This window comes from Sceloporus occidentalis, unplaced genomic scaffold, assembly GCF_023333645.1.
Source record: "Sceloporus occidentalis isolate IW3139 unplaced genomic scaffold, rSceOcc1.0.p SCAF_12, whole genome shotgun sequence".
Classification (NCBI taxonomy): Eukaryota; Metazoa; Chordata; class Lepidosauria; order Squamata; family Phrynosomatidae; genus Sceloporus; species Sceloporus occidentalis.
The window spans coordinates 22,466,216-22,481,305 of record NW_028316992.1 but is presented as its reverse complement, the minus strand read 5'-3'; the positions used below and the strand labels follow the sequence as shown (position 1 = coordinate 22,481,305).

The window sequence follows — 15,090 nt, the reverse complement described above, 5'->3', positions numbered from 1 at the left end:
ATAGAGTTGGAAGAGACCATAAGGGACATCCAGTCCATCCCCCTGCCATGCAGGAGTACACAATCAAAAGCTTAAAGGCACACAACAACAGCATACCCTTGTTCTGAGTGTGCCTGGTATTTGTGGCTTTCATGCAGCCAAGCAGTAATTCTTGAATAAATAGTGATTCTGGGCAGCAGAGAAGGGAGAAGTGAGGTATTTCTATGGAGAGTGGGACAGGACTGGTGGGTGAGAAAATATGGGTGAGGATTCCTTTTGCTAAGACACCCCCTGCAGCCTGCCCTATGGATCTTCTGGCCCTTCAGCCCAACTGGAATTCAGCCTGCATGGGGCATGGTCTCCCCAGAATGACCAGAGGCCCTCCTTTTCCAGGACATGTGCTCCATTTCAACCTTCTGTCCAGGAGGAATTCCAAAATGTCCTCATTCTGAGCATGACTGAGAAGCCCATTGAGTAACACCACTTGCTGTTCCTTTTTGAGAAATGTGTCTACTTGAAAGTTCATCCTGGTTGCAAATAGAGGGATAGGGTGGATCCTCCTAAATTACTATTTTCCTAGGAGGAGGAGCAGCCAGGATTTGCCCCCAGAGATGCCCATTTGTTTCTTGGAGTGGAAAAGGACTGCAAATGTGTTAGGCAATGGACCTCATGAGGACACAATGCAGATGTTAAAAGCGTTTATTCTATAATTTCAGTACAATGGACAAAGGAAAGGAATAATTTAAATGTGGCGTAGTGATTTGAGTGTTGGAGTATAACTCCGAAGACCAGCATTTGATTCCCAGCATGGCCATGGAAACCCACTGGCTGGCCTTGGGCAAGTCACACACTCTCAGCCTCAAGGGAAGGCAAAGGCAAACTGCCTCTGAACAAATCTTGCCAAGAAAACCCCATGACAGATTCCCCTTAGGATCCGCACAAGTCGGAAACAATTTGAGTGCACACAACAACAGCAAAGATTCAGTTAAGGTTTTGTTGCTGGTAAAGCACCATTTTAAGCCTTTGTCTTGCTCAGAGTTCTCTATAAGTCTCTTGCAAACCAAGAAGGCATTTCAATGGTTTATCTGAAAAATAGGATTGCATTCATAATAAAATAGAGTACATGTAATATAGCTATAAATAAACACTATGCAATGAATGTATAGTATAGTGTAGAGTATAGCTTTTGATTTGGTCCTTTCTTCCATTTTGGCTTTCCTCAGATGCATTAATAGTAGTAGTAGTAGTAGCAGCAGCAGTATGCATCTGAGGAAGTAGGCTGAAGCCTAGGAAAGCTCCTGCTGCCACCTTCTTCCTTTCAGTGAGTCTCAAAGGGGCTGCAAGATCTATGTACTGATTGTACAGCCTAACATGACTATATCTTTGAAATAATAATAATAATAGTAATAATAATGATATGCATCTGAAGAAGTAGACTGAAGTCTAGGAAAGCTCCTGCTGCCAATTTCTTTCTTTCAGTCAGTCTCAAAGGTGCTACAACATCCCGCTACAGACTGATTCTACAGACTAACATGGCTATATCTTTTAATAATAATAATAATAATAATAATAATAATATGCATCTGAGGAAGTAGACTGAAGTCTACGAAAGCTCATGTTGCCACCTTCTTCCTTTCAGTGAGTCTCAAAAGGGCTACAAGATCTCTCTGTGTACTGATTTCACAGACTAACACAGCTTTATCTTTGAATCATCATAATAATAATAATAATAATAATAATATGCATCTGGGGAAGTAGACTTTAGTCTATGAAAGCTTCTGCTGCCAAATTTATGCTTCCAGTGAGTCTCAAAGGGGCTACAAGAATAGATATTCCTAGAGTATCTTTTAATAATAATAATAATAATATGCATCTCAGGAAGTACACTGAAGTCATGCTGTCGCCTTTTTTCTTCCAGTGAGTCTCAAAGGAGCTGCAAGATCTTTCTACAGACTGATTCCACAGACTAACATGGCTATATCTTTGAAATAATAATAACAATAATAATAATTATAATGATATGCATCTCAGGAAGTACACTGAAGTCATGCTGTCGCCTTTTTTCTTCCAGTGAGTCTCAAAGGAGCTGCAAGATCTTTCTACAGACTGATTCCACAGACTAACATGGCTATATCTTTGAAATAATAATAACAATAATAATAATTATAATGATATGCATCTCAGGAAGTACACTGAAGTCATGCTGTCACTTTCTTTCTTTCGATGAGTTTCAAAGGGGGTGCAAGATCTCTCTACAGACTGATTCCACAGACTAACATGGCTACATCTTTGAATAATAATAATAATAATAATAATGATAATATGCATCTGAGGAAGTAGATTTAAGCCTAGGAAATCTCATGCTGCCCACTCCTTCCTTGCAGTGAGTCTCAAAGGGGCTGCAAGATCTTTCTACAGACTGATTCCACACAGACTAACATGGCCATGATATCTTTGAATAAGTCAATATTGCCAATAAAATCAGGGGGCTGATGGGGGGGGGGGGGCTGATTTAGGAAGCAAGCTCTGCTGCCTCTCAAGTTGCAAAGGAAGGGAAGCCCCAAAGCCTAAGGGAGGAGGGAGGAGGAGGAGGAGGAGGAGGAGGAGGCGCCATCTTGGGGCTTCCTTAGCAACGGCCCAGGAAAGAGTAAGAGGACTGGAGGAGGAGGAAGAGAAAGTGGGCAGTCGTTAGGGCTCCACTTTGGGCCTGGCGTCGGTTGCTAAGGAAGCAGCCATAGAGCCCCTCTGCTCTGGCAGCCAGGGAAGGAAGAAGCAGCAGCAGAGGAGGAGGAGGAGGAAGAGAGAGAGGTCTGGGGAGTAGCAACAACAACAGTAGACCACCTCAGTTGTGGCAATGCTGGGGGAGCTGGCTGGGGGGGAAAGCTGAGAGAGTATGGCTGGAAAGGGGGAAGGAAAAGGGGGCTACTAGGGGCATTCCCACCCAGCTCCTTTCCCTCCCTCTCCTTCCCTCCTTCTGGTGGCAGTGGGGGGGGGGACAAGTTTTGTTGGATAAAGAGAGGGTCTCACTTTGACTGCTAGAGAACAGAGAGAACAGACCAGTTAGAGTCAAAGATATAAAGAGGGCTTTTTAAATACTTAAGTGTTTTTATTTGTTTTATAACAACAATACAAAACAAGCAACTAATACATAAGTACATAGAGACATCCTGCAATACCTTTGAGACTCACTGAAAGAAATTGGCAACAGGAGCTTTGCTAGATTTCAGTCCACTTCTGCACCTGGGAAAGTAGACAGAAGTCTCCAAAAGCTCATGCAGCCAACTTCTTTCTTTCAGTGAGTCTCATAGGTGCTGCAACATCTCTCTACATTATTGTTATCATCATCATCATCATCATCATTATTATATCCAACTGCATTTGAGGAATTAGACTGAAATCTATGAAAGCTCATACTGCCAATTTCTTTCTTTCACAGAGTCTCAAAGGTGCTGCAAGATCTCTCTACGTTATTATTAGTTTTTTGTGGGTCTTTCAGGCTATGTGGCCATGTTCTAGAAGAGTTTATTCCTGATGTTTCACCAGTATCTGTGGCTGGCATCTTCAGAGAATGCTTGCCTAGAAAGGACTTGGGTGTGTGTGTATATATATATAAATACACACACACACACACTGTGTGAGCCTGGGAAAGCAGGAGTGATTTGCATGTGTATTGTTCTGTGCTGATGGCAGGCCTCAGCATGGGAGGGTCTGCTTGATTAGTGCAGACTGGGCCAGCCAGAAAAATCAGCAGTAGCAGAACATGTTACAAACCATCTGGGGCATAAAATACTGTTTGAAAACACTGAAATTCTGGACCATGTCAACAACAACAACTACCATGTCAGGATGCACAGGGAAGCCATTGAAATCCACAAACACCTGGACAATTTCAACAGGAAACAGGAAACCCTTAAAGTAAAAAAGGTTTGGCTACGAGTCCTGAAAAATAGCAAGATCAAGACTCAACAAATGCAAATGAGAAATCTCCCAGGGTCAGGAGCTTCCCAGCAGACAATGAGCACTAATCAAGCAGACACTAATCCTCTTTTGCAGACCCTCCCACCCTGAGGCCTGCCATTAGCAACTAAACAATACACATGCAAATCACTCCTCCCTTCTCAGGTCACACAATATATATATACCCAACTCCTTTCCAGGCAAGCATTCTCTGAAGATGCCAGCCACAGATGCTGGTGAAACGTCAGGAAGAAACTCTTCTAGAAAATGGCCATATAGCCTGAAAATCCCACAAAAAACTACGGTGTTCCTAATCCTTTTTCAAGCATGTTTTTCTTTTCCTTCAGAAAACAAGAACGGTGGAATGGCAAGCTAGAGACAAAAGAGAGCCTTTTCTCACACCATCATGTCTCACACGTAAGTAAAAACAAAACACCACTAGGCTTATGTGCAGGTTGACTGAGAAAAGTGATCAGTCCCAGGCAGGCAAATACCCAAATTGGTTGCTGTCTTCCAGGTTCATACTTCCAAACTCATTGGAGACACTGTCCATTCACAACTTCAACAATAAGATTAAGTCATACTTAAACACTTACAAAGTCCATTGGTTTCCATGCAAAAGGGCATGCAAGTACTGAGGTCTCTTGTAATTGAGATCAGTAAGACTTAAATGTGCCCATTTTCTCTCTGAATTATGCGGAACAGATTTCTTCCCTTTTCCACTGCAAATATTGGCACGGTACAGACCGCAGAAAAGGGGTGTCCGCAGCCACCCCTTTTCTTGCCGGCAGCCCAGAGGCCCCAACCCAACCCGGCGCTTCTGTGTGGCCTGGAAAGAGGTGTCCATGGGGCTTCGTGCCCCTGGACACCCCGACAACTGCGGCCCCTTTCTCTTTTGCATCGCTGGCGCACCCATGTAGAGGCTGTGCCAGCGATGCTCGTACACAAAAGGAGCTCCGTTCGGAGCGTCTTCCTGCAATGCTGAAAGGGCGCCCCAAGCACCCTGCAGCTTCACAGTGATGTCACGCATGTGCCAGTCCGTGTGGAGGCAGCGCATGTGTGACGCCATCATCACACGCAGTGTATGGACGACACCCCTTCAAAAGCTCCATCCATACGAACTAGGGCTGGGGAGCATGCGGTTCCCCAGCCCTAGTTTTGGCCCAAGGACGGTGCTTCCATACCGTCTGTACTGGGTCATTGTTTAGCTTACACTTCTTCCATAATCAAGCACTGTGACATGCACTTGATGTCCCATTCTGCTGGGAGAAATTTAAGCAAGTGTTCAATTCTTCTTTTGAAATATGTGAGGCTGGATTGTGTCAGGTAGTAAGCCAGTTTCAGACTGAATAGGTTGACTTGATCTCTTTTTTTCCATTTGTTCCATATATTTGTTTTCAATGTACCTTTTTAAAAAAAGATGAGAAAGAACAAGTGTTTTTAGGCTATTACATTTTAATTCGCATGTGCCTCTGATTTCAACCTTAAAATGTTAAAGGGTAACAGTAAATTGCATATAGGAAAGTGAAAAAAGGCTTACTGTCATTTAACATTCATGGTAGAGCTACTCATACCTCCAGAGAGTTACCTCCAAAGAAGCCAACTTGCTTATGTGTCATATTTCTTGTAAAAATGTATTTTTGAATACAGAGATCATGATGCCTATCTGCTAGCTCAAGTGTGCTCTTAGTATGCCTGGGGATATCTGCTTGGCCACTGTGAGCCCAGGAACCTGGCCTAGCTAGGCTTTGTGTGTCATCTAATACAGTTGTTCTTGTGTTCTCCCTCACCATGTATTTAAGGAGTAGCAGTAGACTGAAGTGCATAATATACTCTATGGCACCAGCTTTCTGTGGTGGGATTGCGTGTTCTTAGGAGGTAACAAACTATGGGCCGAAACAAGCAGGCCCAGTAAAGTAGGCAGTGCTGTGGCAATCGCACGAGCCCAGCCCCAATTCAGGCCATCGCCACAGTTTTGAACCAGGCCAGCAAAAGGAGCGGGTCTTGTCCACTCCTTTTTGGCCCATTTCTTCAGCAAAGACGTGGCTTCGGTGCGGCTTCTGGCCATGCCTGAGGCATGCATGATCTAAACGCTACACCCTAAACTAAGCCGGAAGCCAGGTTATTTGGCCCGTCTGTTTCAGCCTATGCTAACAGAAGTATTACTGTTGATAGGATCTCCCAAGTCAGACAGACTTTTGTTGAAGAACCAGAATGCATCTTCATTGCAGAAATAATGCAGTTTGATGGAAATTTAACCTTTATGGCTCAATGCTATGGAATACTATGGAGATTTTAACTGCTTTTATATGATGTTTTAACCTAATGTACTTCTGATTGTATTTTATATTGTAAATCCTGTGCTGTATAGTTGCTTTGAATTTGTAAACCGCTTTGATCCCAGGAAAAGCGGTATAGAAATAAAGATTTATTATTATTATTATTATTATTATTATTATTATTACTAGGATTTGTAGTTTTGTAAGACATTTAGCTTTCCCTGTCAGAGAACTCTGATGCCCCCACCAAACTACAAATCCCAGGATTCCATAGGATGGATCCATGGCAATTAAAGCAGTGTCAAACTACATTATTTCTGCAGTGCAGACGCAGCCTAAATAACAGATGGCTTACAATAAAAATCAGTGAAAGACATTTAAAAGGGATTTACTGTGTCTCCTTCTGAGTATTAGTACCATATGTTCGTCCTGGTGCCACTGCCATTGTCTCAGAGGGATCCTATGCCAGTTTCACCCCCATTATTGCTGCTGCCCAGTAGCTGTTTGGCACATTTAGTCTTACTCCTCAGCAGTAGCAATTCTGACATGAGAGACCCCCCTAGCAGCACTGCTACCAGCTGCATAGCCTCTTGCCCCGTGGAAAGGTAATGCCATGGTGAGTGATGAAGATAGGATGGTTGTATAATGACATAAATGGAAAATTATACAAAATACATTTAAATCCACTCAAAGATTTACATTTTCAATTACAGGAAGCTTATATTTTAAAATTGTTGTGAATACCTGTAGATATTTTGATGGAACTTGAGAATTAGTAGTATTTAACGGAAAAAAATCTTCACATTCAACTGCATATGTAAAATGATTTTAAAAGAAAGCAAATAACTCCCTATTACATCTTGTCATAGAAAATTCTATAGTTACCCACATAACTTCAATGTTATCTGTCTAGTATATATGCTAAAGATTAGTTAATTTAAAGCTAACTGATATTGTTTTAAGATTCATTTGCAAGATCTTAGTTTTCAAATGAACAGTTTTAAAATATATTTAATACAGCATTTAAAAGATGTGGCGATATGAATCTGTAACACACCATTGCTGCTGTTTTATTGCTGCTTACATTAGATCAAGCCCCATTGAACTTAGCGGGAATCTGAGAAGACATATGGTAAATAGTGTTGTACATTTGTGTATAGAGGAACCCGGAAAAAATCCTGTTGAAATTAATTGAACTTATTACTGAGTAGATATAGATGACATTGTACTGTAGGGCTGCAGTCTTGTGTAACTTATAGGTGTTAGTTATTCTATCAATGTCTACTTTTTTAGTACTCCTTTCAAGAACTAAAGTGTTCTCCTCTTTCATTTAGCACTTACAATAAAATATGGGCAGATGCCCAAGAATCCCTCAACAGTCTGCTGCAGAAGGAGATTGAAGAAAAGTCCCAAAAGCCACTGAAAGATCGCTTAGTAGTGTTTCAAATGCTTGCTACTTTCTACATCAAATATGTGCAAATATTTCGCAACTTGGAAGCTGCTTATGACCAGATTGTTCACCCACAAAAACGTATAATTATTCGACACGTTCTGGATGGAGTAATGGGCCGTATTTTGGAATTGAAGAATGAAATGGTAGAACTGGAGTATTCTGAATATCATTACTTTGATGACATTTTACAGGACCTTAAGCTGCCCCCTGTAAGTATACTTCTAACATAATATTTCAGTTCAATAATGTCAATGCTAACATAGCTTAAATAGAATTACCACCATTAAAAAACCATAGTACTTGAGGTCCCATGGTTTTTGGTATCCATGGGGGGAGCGCAGACTGGAACCCATGCGAGTGATATACTTGTATATCACTCAACTTCATGTATAAGTTGAGGGCAGATTTTGGAAACAAAATGATGGATTTTGATATTACCCGTGGATAAGTCGAGGGTCAAACTCAGGGGCATGTAACAAAGTATCTAAACAGAGGGGGGATACTACTTTGTTCTCCCTCTCTGGACCTCTCCCAAGGATCACAGTCTGGGCATGCAAAATGTGGACACAAACCTCCTATTTCCCTACCTTCCCCACAACCTTCTCCAAGGCTGGTGGCTTGCAAAAAAAGGGGACTAAGACCTCCGATTTCTCTCTTCTCTCCCCCCCTCCCTTCTCCACAGCTTTCCCAAGGCTCATGGAGAAGTATTACCATATATATGTCTACCTAGGATTTGGGAGCCCATTTTTGGGCTTACATTTTTTGACTTATAGACAAATATATATGGTATTTATTTAAATAACAGTGACTGGAATTTTGCAGTTATTCTTGCCACACCATTGTCATATCTACTGTTATTTGAAACAAACAGAACTGGTTTCCCATTCTCATTTTCATTACAGAATTTATACAGTTTTCACCATGAAGCTGTTGAGATCTGGAGGAGCAATGCCACTTCTTGTGGTTTTCAGTATTTAACAGCGGTTTAGATTGACTATTATGCTACAGTTTTCTGTTTCTGTAGTTAAACCTCTGTTTCGTGGCAAGATTCAGAAAAGTATTGAGACTTACCAGGGGAGGTAGAGGCCTAAATTCAGTTGCTTACCAGGTTACAGCAGACATGCTAAATCAGTTGCTGAATGGTAAATCCACATTTACATACAACACTTACAGTATGCTTCAATCCATGGAATTGAGAATCCGCAGATGGCATATTCCATTGGCTCTAATAACACTGTTGGTGCACCACCATTAAAAAACCATAGTACTTGAGGTCCCATGGTTTTTGGTATCCATGGGGGGGAGCGCAGACTGGAACCCATGCAAATACTAAGGGCCAACTAAATCCGCAACCAATGGACACATGAAACATCAATTGGCTGTGGCAGGGGGGCCCTGAGCACTGTTGGGATAGAGAGTCCTGATAGCTGCTGGGGCCAATTACAAGCCCTGTTGGCCCAGGCTCCAATTAAATTCCCCAGCAAGGAAGATGATGGTAAGGGAGGGAGGGAGGGGGAGACATGGCCTTGGCCTCGCAAATGACAAAGATGCGAGTGCCAAGGCTGTGAATCTGGAGGGACCACTGTAGTTGTAAATAACAATTGGATTTAAGCCAATATCCTCTCACTTTGTAGCCTGGTCAATTCAGAGAATTGCTCCCATTTTCAGTATAATCAGAACTTACGAAAATGTGCAAGTTGTTGGGGAAATTCTAGCACTTTAAAAATTTGTTTTTATTTTGAGCCATTTCTAATCTCTGAGTTTTGAAAACACTTTGTGCACCCTTCATGTGTCACTTTCAGTTGTGAAAATTTGGTGAGGAATCATATTTTTCCCATCTCCTACTTTGCTTGTCCCAAACCTTTCCTGAACCTAGGTAATAATATATTAACAGGACACAAATCACCAATGAAAATATGTATGGGTGTGTATTTCTCGGTGCAAAAATTATGCAATAAGTTAAATATAATTTTGGCATAATAAATATCAGCATAAGATAGCAGTTATTACACAGTACTGTAATTATATTAATATGTTCAGGTGTTCCTGCTTCACACATATTATCCTGTTGGTTTTTAACCATTTTCTACGCCCCAAACAGATGGAGCAAAAGGAATAGCCAGTGGCCGCTCCTGCCTTGATCATTGCTGGATCATGGCAACCACATGCATCCAGTCCCAAACCAGTCCACTACTACACTCCTGGTCCTGAACCAGTTGCCAAAAATCTTTATCTGTTCCTTTTTGACCTGGCTCTTCCGGGTTGCGGAGGGCTCAGAGCAGCTTTCAACCACGTTCGGGGCATGCATCATGCAAATGCCACTCCCCCAGTGCAGCCCAACTGTGGCCCTTTTGGCCCATCTGTTTCGGGCCATAATTAGTTATTACTCAGCACAGTGCAGTTGGAGGGTGACATGAATCAATGCAGTTGGAGGGTGTATCTTTCCATGGACTTTATCACCCCAAGAATTATACATTGACTATGTTCAAACAATTGGAGAGAACTACCAGAGCATCTGTTATAAACTAGAGTACTTAATACTTCTTGAAATATTTCTTGAGCACTTCGTGCAAGTATGTGTTAAAAATATTTTATATGAAGGACTGATATGGTTTACACAAATATATTTTCCTCCTGCAATAGGAAAACATTGAAATCCCTATCCCAAGGTATTTTATTAAAGAAAAATTGAAGGTGTTGAAAGAGAGAGAGAGAATCCTCGCTCAGATAATGTTGAATGCTGGAATGTATGATGATGAACCTGTGAGTATACAGTATATATACTATTTAATCAATGCTGGAATAGCCCGAGATGCTGGCCACCCAAGCAATAATTTTGGTACCTACTTCTGAGATCTGTAGTCTTGCCTGCTTTGTAGTGTTGTCCAGCATCCCTGTCTCATTGCAATAGATGTACTGAACCTTTGCAGAGAGATAACATTTTGGGATTTGTAGCCACTGACATTGCATTTCTTGCTGTTCCTTTGGTTCTTTGATAGCAATTCTGCCTAGTTAATGGGAATACTGTCTGCTGGTTGCATTGTGTTTGTTAAATTAGCAACATTTTAGGCAGATGTTTACCACATAATCTTCCTATCCATGACATGATTATACATAAGGAGGCTGAACTAGGATGCATAGGAATTCAAGACAAACTGGATCTCAGAGGCAGTAGCTTTTTGTCTTGCTAATGGAATTGAAAGTTTACTTCCTGGACTAAATCTCCCAGTACCCTCATGACCAGAATACTCTTCCATACCATCAGAACTGAGGACAACAACCACAACATTTAAATCAAATGCAGGATTATGTCTAATATGGTCAATTTTCCCCCTTTCTTTCTCCTGTATGATTTTAACACCTTTGCCTGATGTTATGTATAATCTGTATATGTATAATCTGCATTTTGGTTGGTCCAATAAAGGTATCACTGATTTCTGGATTTTGGGTGATGCTATACTTTCCTATATGGCCAACACCACTTCCCCTAGATATTTTTTTCTGAAATCTGCAAGACTATCTTACCTATCTGTATCCTGCTGTCTACTGATTTTCAACATGAGTGTGATGTAGAGGAATTCTGGAGTGTTGCCATCTTTGGTTAGGTGGGTGAGACAGATTGGTGGTTCATTCTGTTGAATGAGGATATTGAATTATTGTTCCTGAGGAGGACTCCACATCCATGCTAAGGCTCCTGTTTTTCACAGTTGTGTAGGCGGAGAGTGGCCCTTGTCATAGGTAATTGCTATTTAGTCTTGTGGCTACTGTCACTGTTTGCAAAGGATGAGAGTCTGGAGGCTGATAGGCTCCAGAGAAGTCTGGAGAATTTTCTGGCTCATGCTCCTGTTGAGGCCTTTTGCTATAGAAGGTTAGAGATGATCTGGATGGTTGACATGATCATCCTTAAACAATCTTTCTTGCTTAGCAGATCATGTTTTCCTCTGTTTATTCCTGAGTTGAGTGCAACTGAAGGCAATGAAGGAAGGTAGGGAATCTAGAACACAAATAGAAGACAACTCAAATACAATTGATCATGAATTTCCATTCATTACTCAGTCAACTGTATAACAATGATGCTTTCTCCATTACCTTTGCATCTTCACAAAGTTATCCAGCATGGCATTTTACAATCTGGGAATGGATACTCTTGTTAGTGCTATGTAGTTAGAGGAACAAAATTCCCTATATCCTTCATGGTTTTTGCTCAGCTCTTGGTACCATTAATTTCATGGGAGTGACCAGAGCAGAGTATTAACATACAGTACTGCTTGATACATTTCTATTTTATTAAGTATTTTAAAATGCCCTCTGTGCTACTTTAGTGCCAGGAAGTGCTTTTCTCACCCCACAAAACCAGAGGTGACTAAAATCATTTTTCAAAACTGGAAATTACTGGGCCAAAAATAATCAAACTCTGACCACACCCTGTAGCATTTTAAAAATATTTTTTAGCAAACAAATGTTTGGGGTGTGTGTGCAAAAAAGGCCTTTGGATGGTTGTATGTGGTCTACAAGCCATACTTTCTCCACCCCTAATGTAAACTGATGGTATTATACAAGAACAATTGAATCAAATAATATAATAAATCTGTTCACTAAATATATTTAGGCACTGAATTACCTTGAAACCCATGTCCTTTCCTCCTTAGTTATTTATAACTAATATTCGTAGCTACAGGCTAAATAAAATGGTAGCCTCAAATGAAATAAACAGCTGTTGGGTCACCAGTAACATACGTTTATTAATTTCTGTCAGTGTCCTCTAGTTGTAAATAGCAATTTAGGCCTACATCTTTTATGTGGAAGCTGAAAGGAACAGGAAGCTATGCATGCAGTGATGTATAAAATATGTCTATCCTTGAATCACTGACAAACTGTATGTGTAGTAATCATCAGCTTTGTTGCACACTAGCTGTTGGTCTTGGCAACATCTTTGTAGACTCTTGATATAAAATGGCCATTATAATAAGTAGCTACAAAAGAAAAAAAATCAAATAATTTGTTTTACTCAGTACAGTACTATAAAATCCTAATAAAGTGAAAAAATGTGTTACTTATTACCAGAAAAATACTTCATGATGTTGTTGAGGTTTGCAATTTCCTGCTTTGGAGCATGGACTTAGGGGCTTGTAATGTTTACCTCCACTGTGATGTAAGCATTACAGCTCTATATATTCTTCTCTGCCAGGGTTGAATTCTGAGCCAAATCATTCCTCACCCTTGCTGCTCTGTTTGTGAAGTGTAGTTTCAAGGGTTTCTAACATCCATTCAAAGGAATCTGGTGCACTGGGAAAGCTTTCCACAGTCTCTAGGACCTAGGATGCTGGCCTCATTGCATTCCAGCAGGAACAGAGAGTGGAAGTACTAGATGCATTTATGAGTTGATTGTTATGTGCCTTGGTATTGCCAACAAATAGTAAGAGCAGGAAAGCCATTTGTACTTAGAATGCCCTTGGCGGTTAAAGTAGTAAAGGAGGGTGCCTTATATTTTGCAAGATTGGATTTAGGTTTGCTTAAAGACAAGTGCACTAAATGTATGCATTTTTATTTTACACTTCAATGTTATGTTGCAGCGAAAGCCGGTAAAGATCATGCCTCTAGAAGAAGCTATTAGAGCTATTCAGATAGCTGAACGTGCTCGGCAAGGTCGACTCAGGGCTACATTCATGAAGCAAATCTATCTGGAAGAAAAGAGGGAGAGGCTAGCCAGACTTCATGGCAGAAAAGGCCCAGATCTGGAAACTGCTGCAGTATGCATTCAAAGGGTAAAAAACCCCCACCACATATTTTCATCAGATATAAGTTGCTGTGAAAATGAAATGAATTGATGTGGTTAACGCATATGTGGTAATCTGTATTTAAATTAGCAGTAGCCAAGTTCTCCCAACTTCACTGTGTAATTCCGGGGGATTCTCAGGAGACTTTTGGAGTAAGCTTGAGGTATATCCTAAAACTGTCCAAGAAATCTTGGAAGGACTTAAGATGGGAATCTCCTCATTCTTTTTTACTAGCTGTTTGCCATTCCTAGTCCACTCACCACCTACTTCCTAAACTTTTGAGGAAGAAGTGAGTGTGGATGGTGGAAACATGCTTAAAAGTATTGATTGCTTTTGATCGAGGAAGCCTAGATTTCTGTTTCTGTAGACCAAGCCAATGAAAATGAATATTGGAGTTCCTAGACAGCTTAGTAGAAATAGATGCTACAAGACTTCTCTTGCTGTAAAGCTATGAAATACCCCCATTGTGCAAATAGATTTGAGAGCTGGAAGTCTTCCAAGGACTTAAGTCCACCTCCAAATTGGATTTGGATTTTGGTGGATTATTTTGGCTCATCGCTCAATGAACATTCAGATTCTCTAGTTACGAGACTTAGTATTATCATGAATTTATGTGAGCTCTTTGTTACTGTCATGAAATACCATCAGGTTGGTTTCTAAACAATGATAATAATATTGCCTCCTATACTTTAGGAAACAATTGTAGATTGTATGAAACATTGTAGCTGGTTACATTCTTAAATAAACAAATGTACTAAGTTGTCTGGTCAGAATTCACATCTCTGAATATTTGTAACCCATGCACCAGACATATTTTAAATAAGGCTACCTTTGTTTTTAGTGGAAAATAGGATGTGATAATATTTACACAGTATACTTGCCAAAACATATCAAATTATCAAATTACAAAGAACAGATATGTTTGAGGTCTAGGACAACTGCATATAATCTCTGCACTATGGAATATTCCTAAAGCCAGGCGAAATTTGGTTGAATTTTGAAAATCTTCTCAACTTGTAACTGGCAAAAAGAAAATTGTTGTTCTGTACCTTCAATTTTTTCCCATCTTAGAGTGACCCTAAAGCAAAGCTGTCATTAGTTTCATGATAGGATAGAGTCATAGGAATTAAACTGCTTTACTTCTGCAGTGTGGCTACATAGGGAATCTCATATTCAGTTATGTTGTTGTTGCTGTTGTGTGCCTTCAAGTTATTTTTTACTTAATGGTGACCCTAAGATGAACCTATAATGGGATTTTCTTGGCAAATTTCTTCAAGAGGGGGTTTGCCATTGCCTTCTTCTGAGTCTGAGAGAGTGTGACTTGCCCAAGGTCACCCAGTGAGTTTCATGCCCAAGCAGGAATTGAAACCTGGTGTCCAGAGTCTTAGTCCAACATGCAAATCACTGTGCCATGCTGGCTCCTTATATTCAGTTTGGCAACTGTTTAATATTTTCCAACATTGTAACTTTTAGCAGATTTTTTTTTAGAAATGTGAAAATACTTTTGAATGTTCATACATTCTTATATCAGTAAAAATTACTTATTGTGATTCACATTTCAAAAGTATGATGTATTTTGCTTGCTAAGAAAATAAAGGAGCTTCAATTAATTTAATATTATATCTGTATAAATATTATTGTTTAT

At 40.4% G+C, this 15,090-nt stretch overlaps 1 protein-coding gene across 2 annotated transcripts in view; it reads left to right on the top strand.

The window, feature by feature from the left end:
* Positions 1 to 2,604: 2,604 nt before the first annotated feature.
* DRC11 (dynein regulatory complex subunit 11) overlaps positions 2,605 to 15,090 on the top strand; it is an 85,260-nt gene continuing 72,774 nt past the window's right edge. Inside the window, exons 1-5 of one of the 2 annotated variants that reach the window (XM_089477823.1) lie at positions 2,605 to 2,626; positions 4,284 to 4,353; positions 7,550 to 7,877; positions 10,312 to 10,431; positions 13,242 to 13,433. In XM_089477823.1, coding sequence (XP_089333949.1) covers positions 4,343 to 4,353; positions 7,550 to 7,877; positions 10,312 to 10,431; positions 13,242 to 13,433 — 651 coding nt within the window. In that variant the 5' untranslated portion in view covers positions 2,605 to 2,626; positions 4,284 to 4,342. Of the gene's footprint in view, positions 2,788 to 4,283; positions 4,354 to 7,549; positions 7,878 to 10,311; positions 10,432 to 13,241; positions 13,434 to 15,090 lie in introns of both variants that reach the window. The other variant, XM_089477822.1, reaches the window with a different exon arrangement.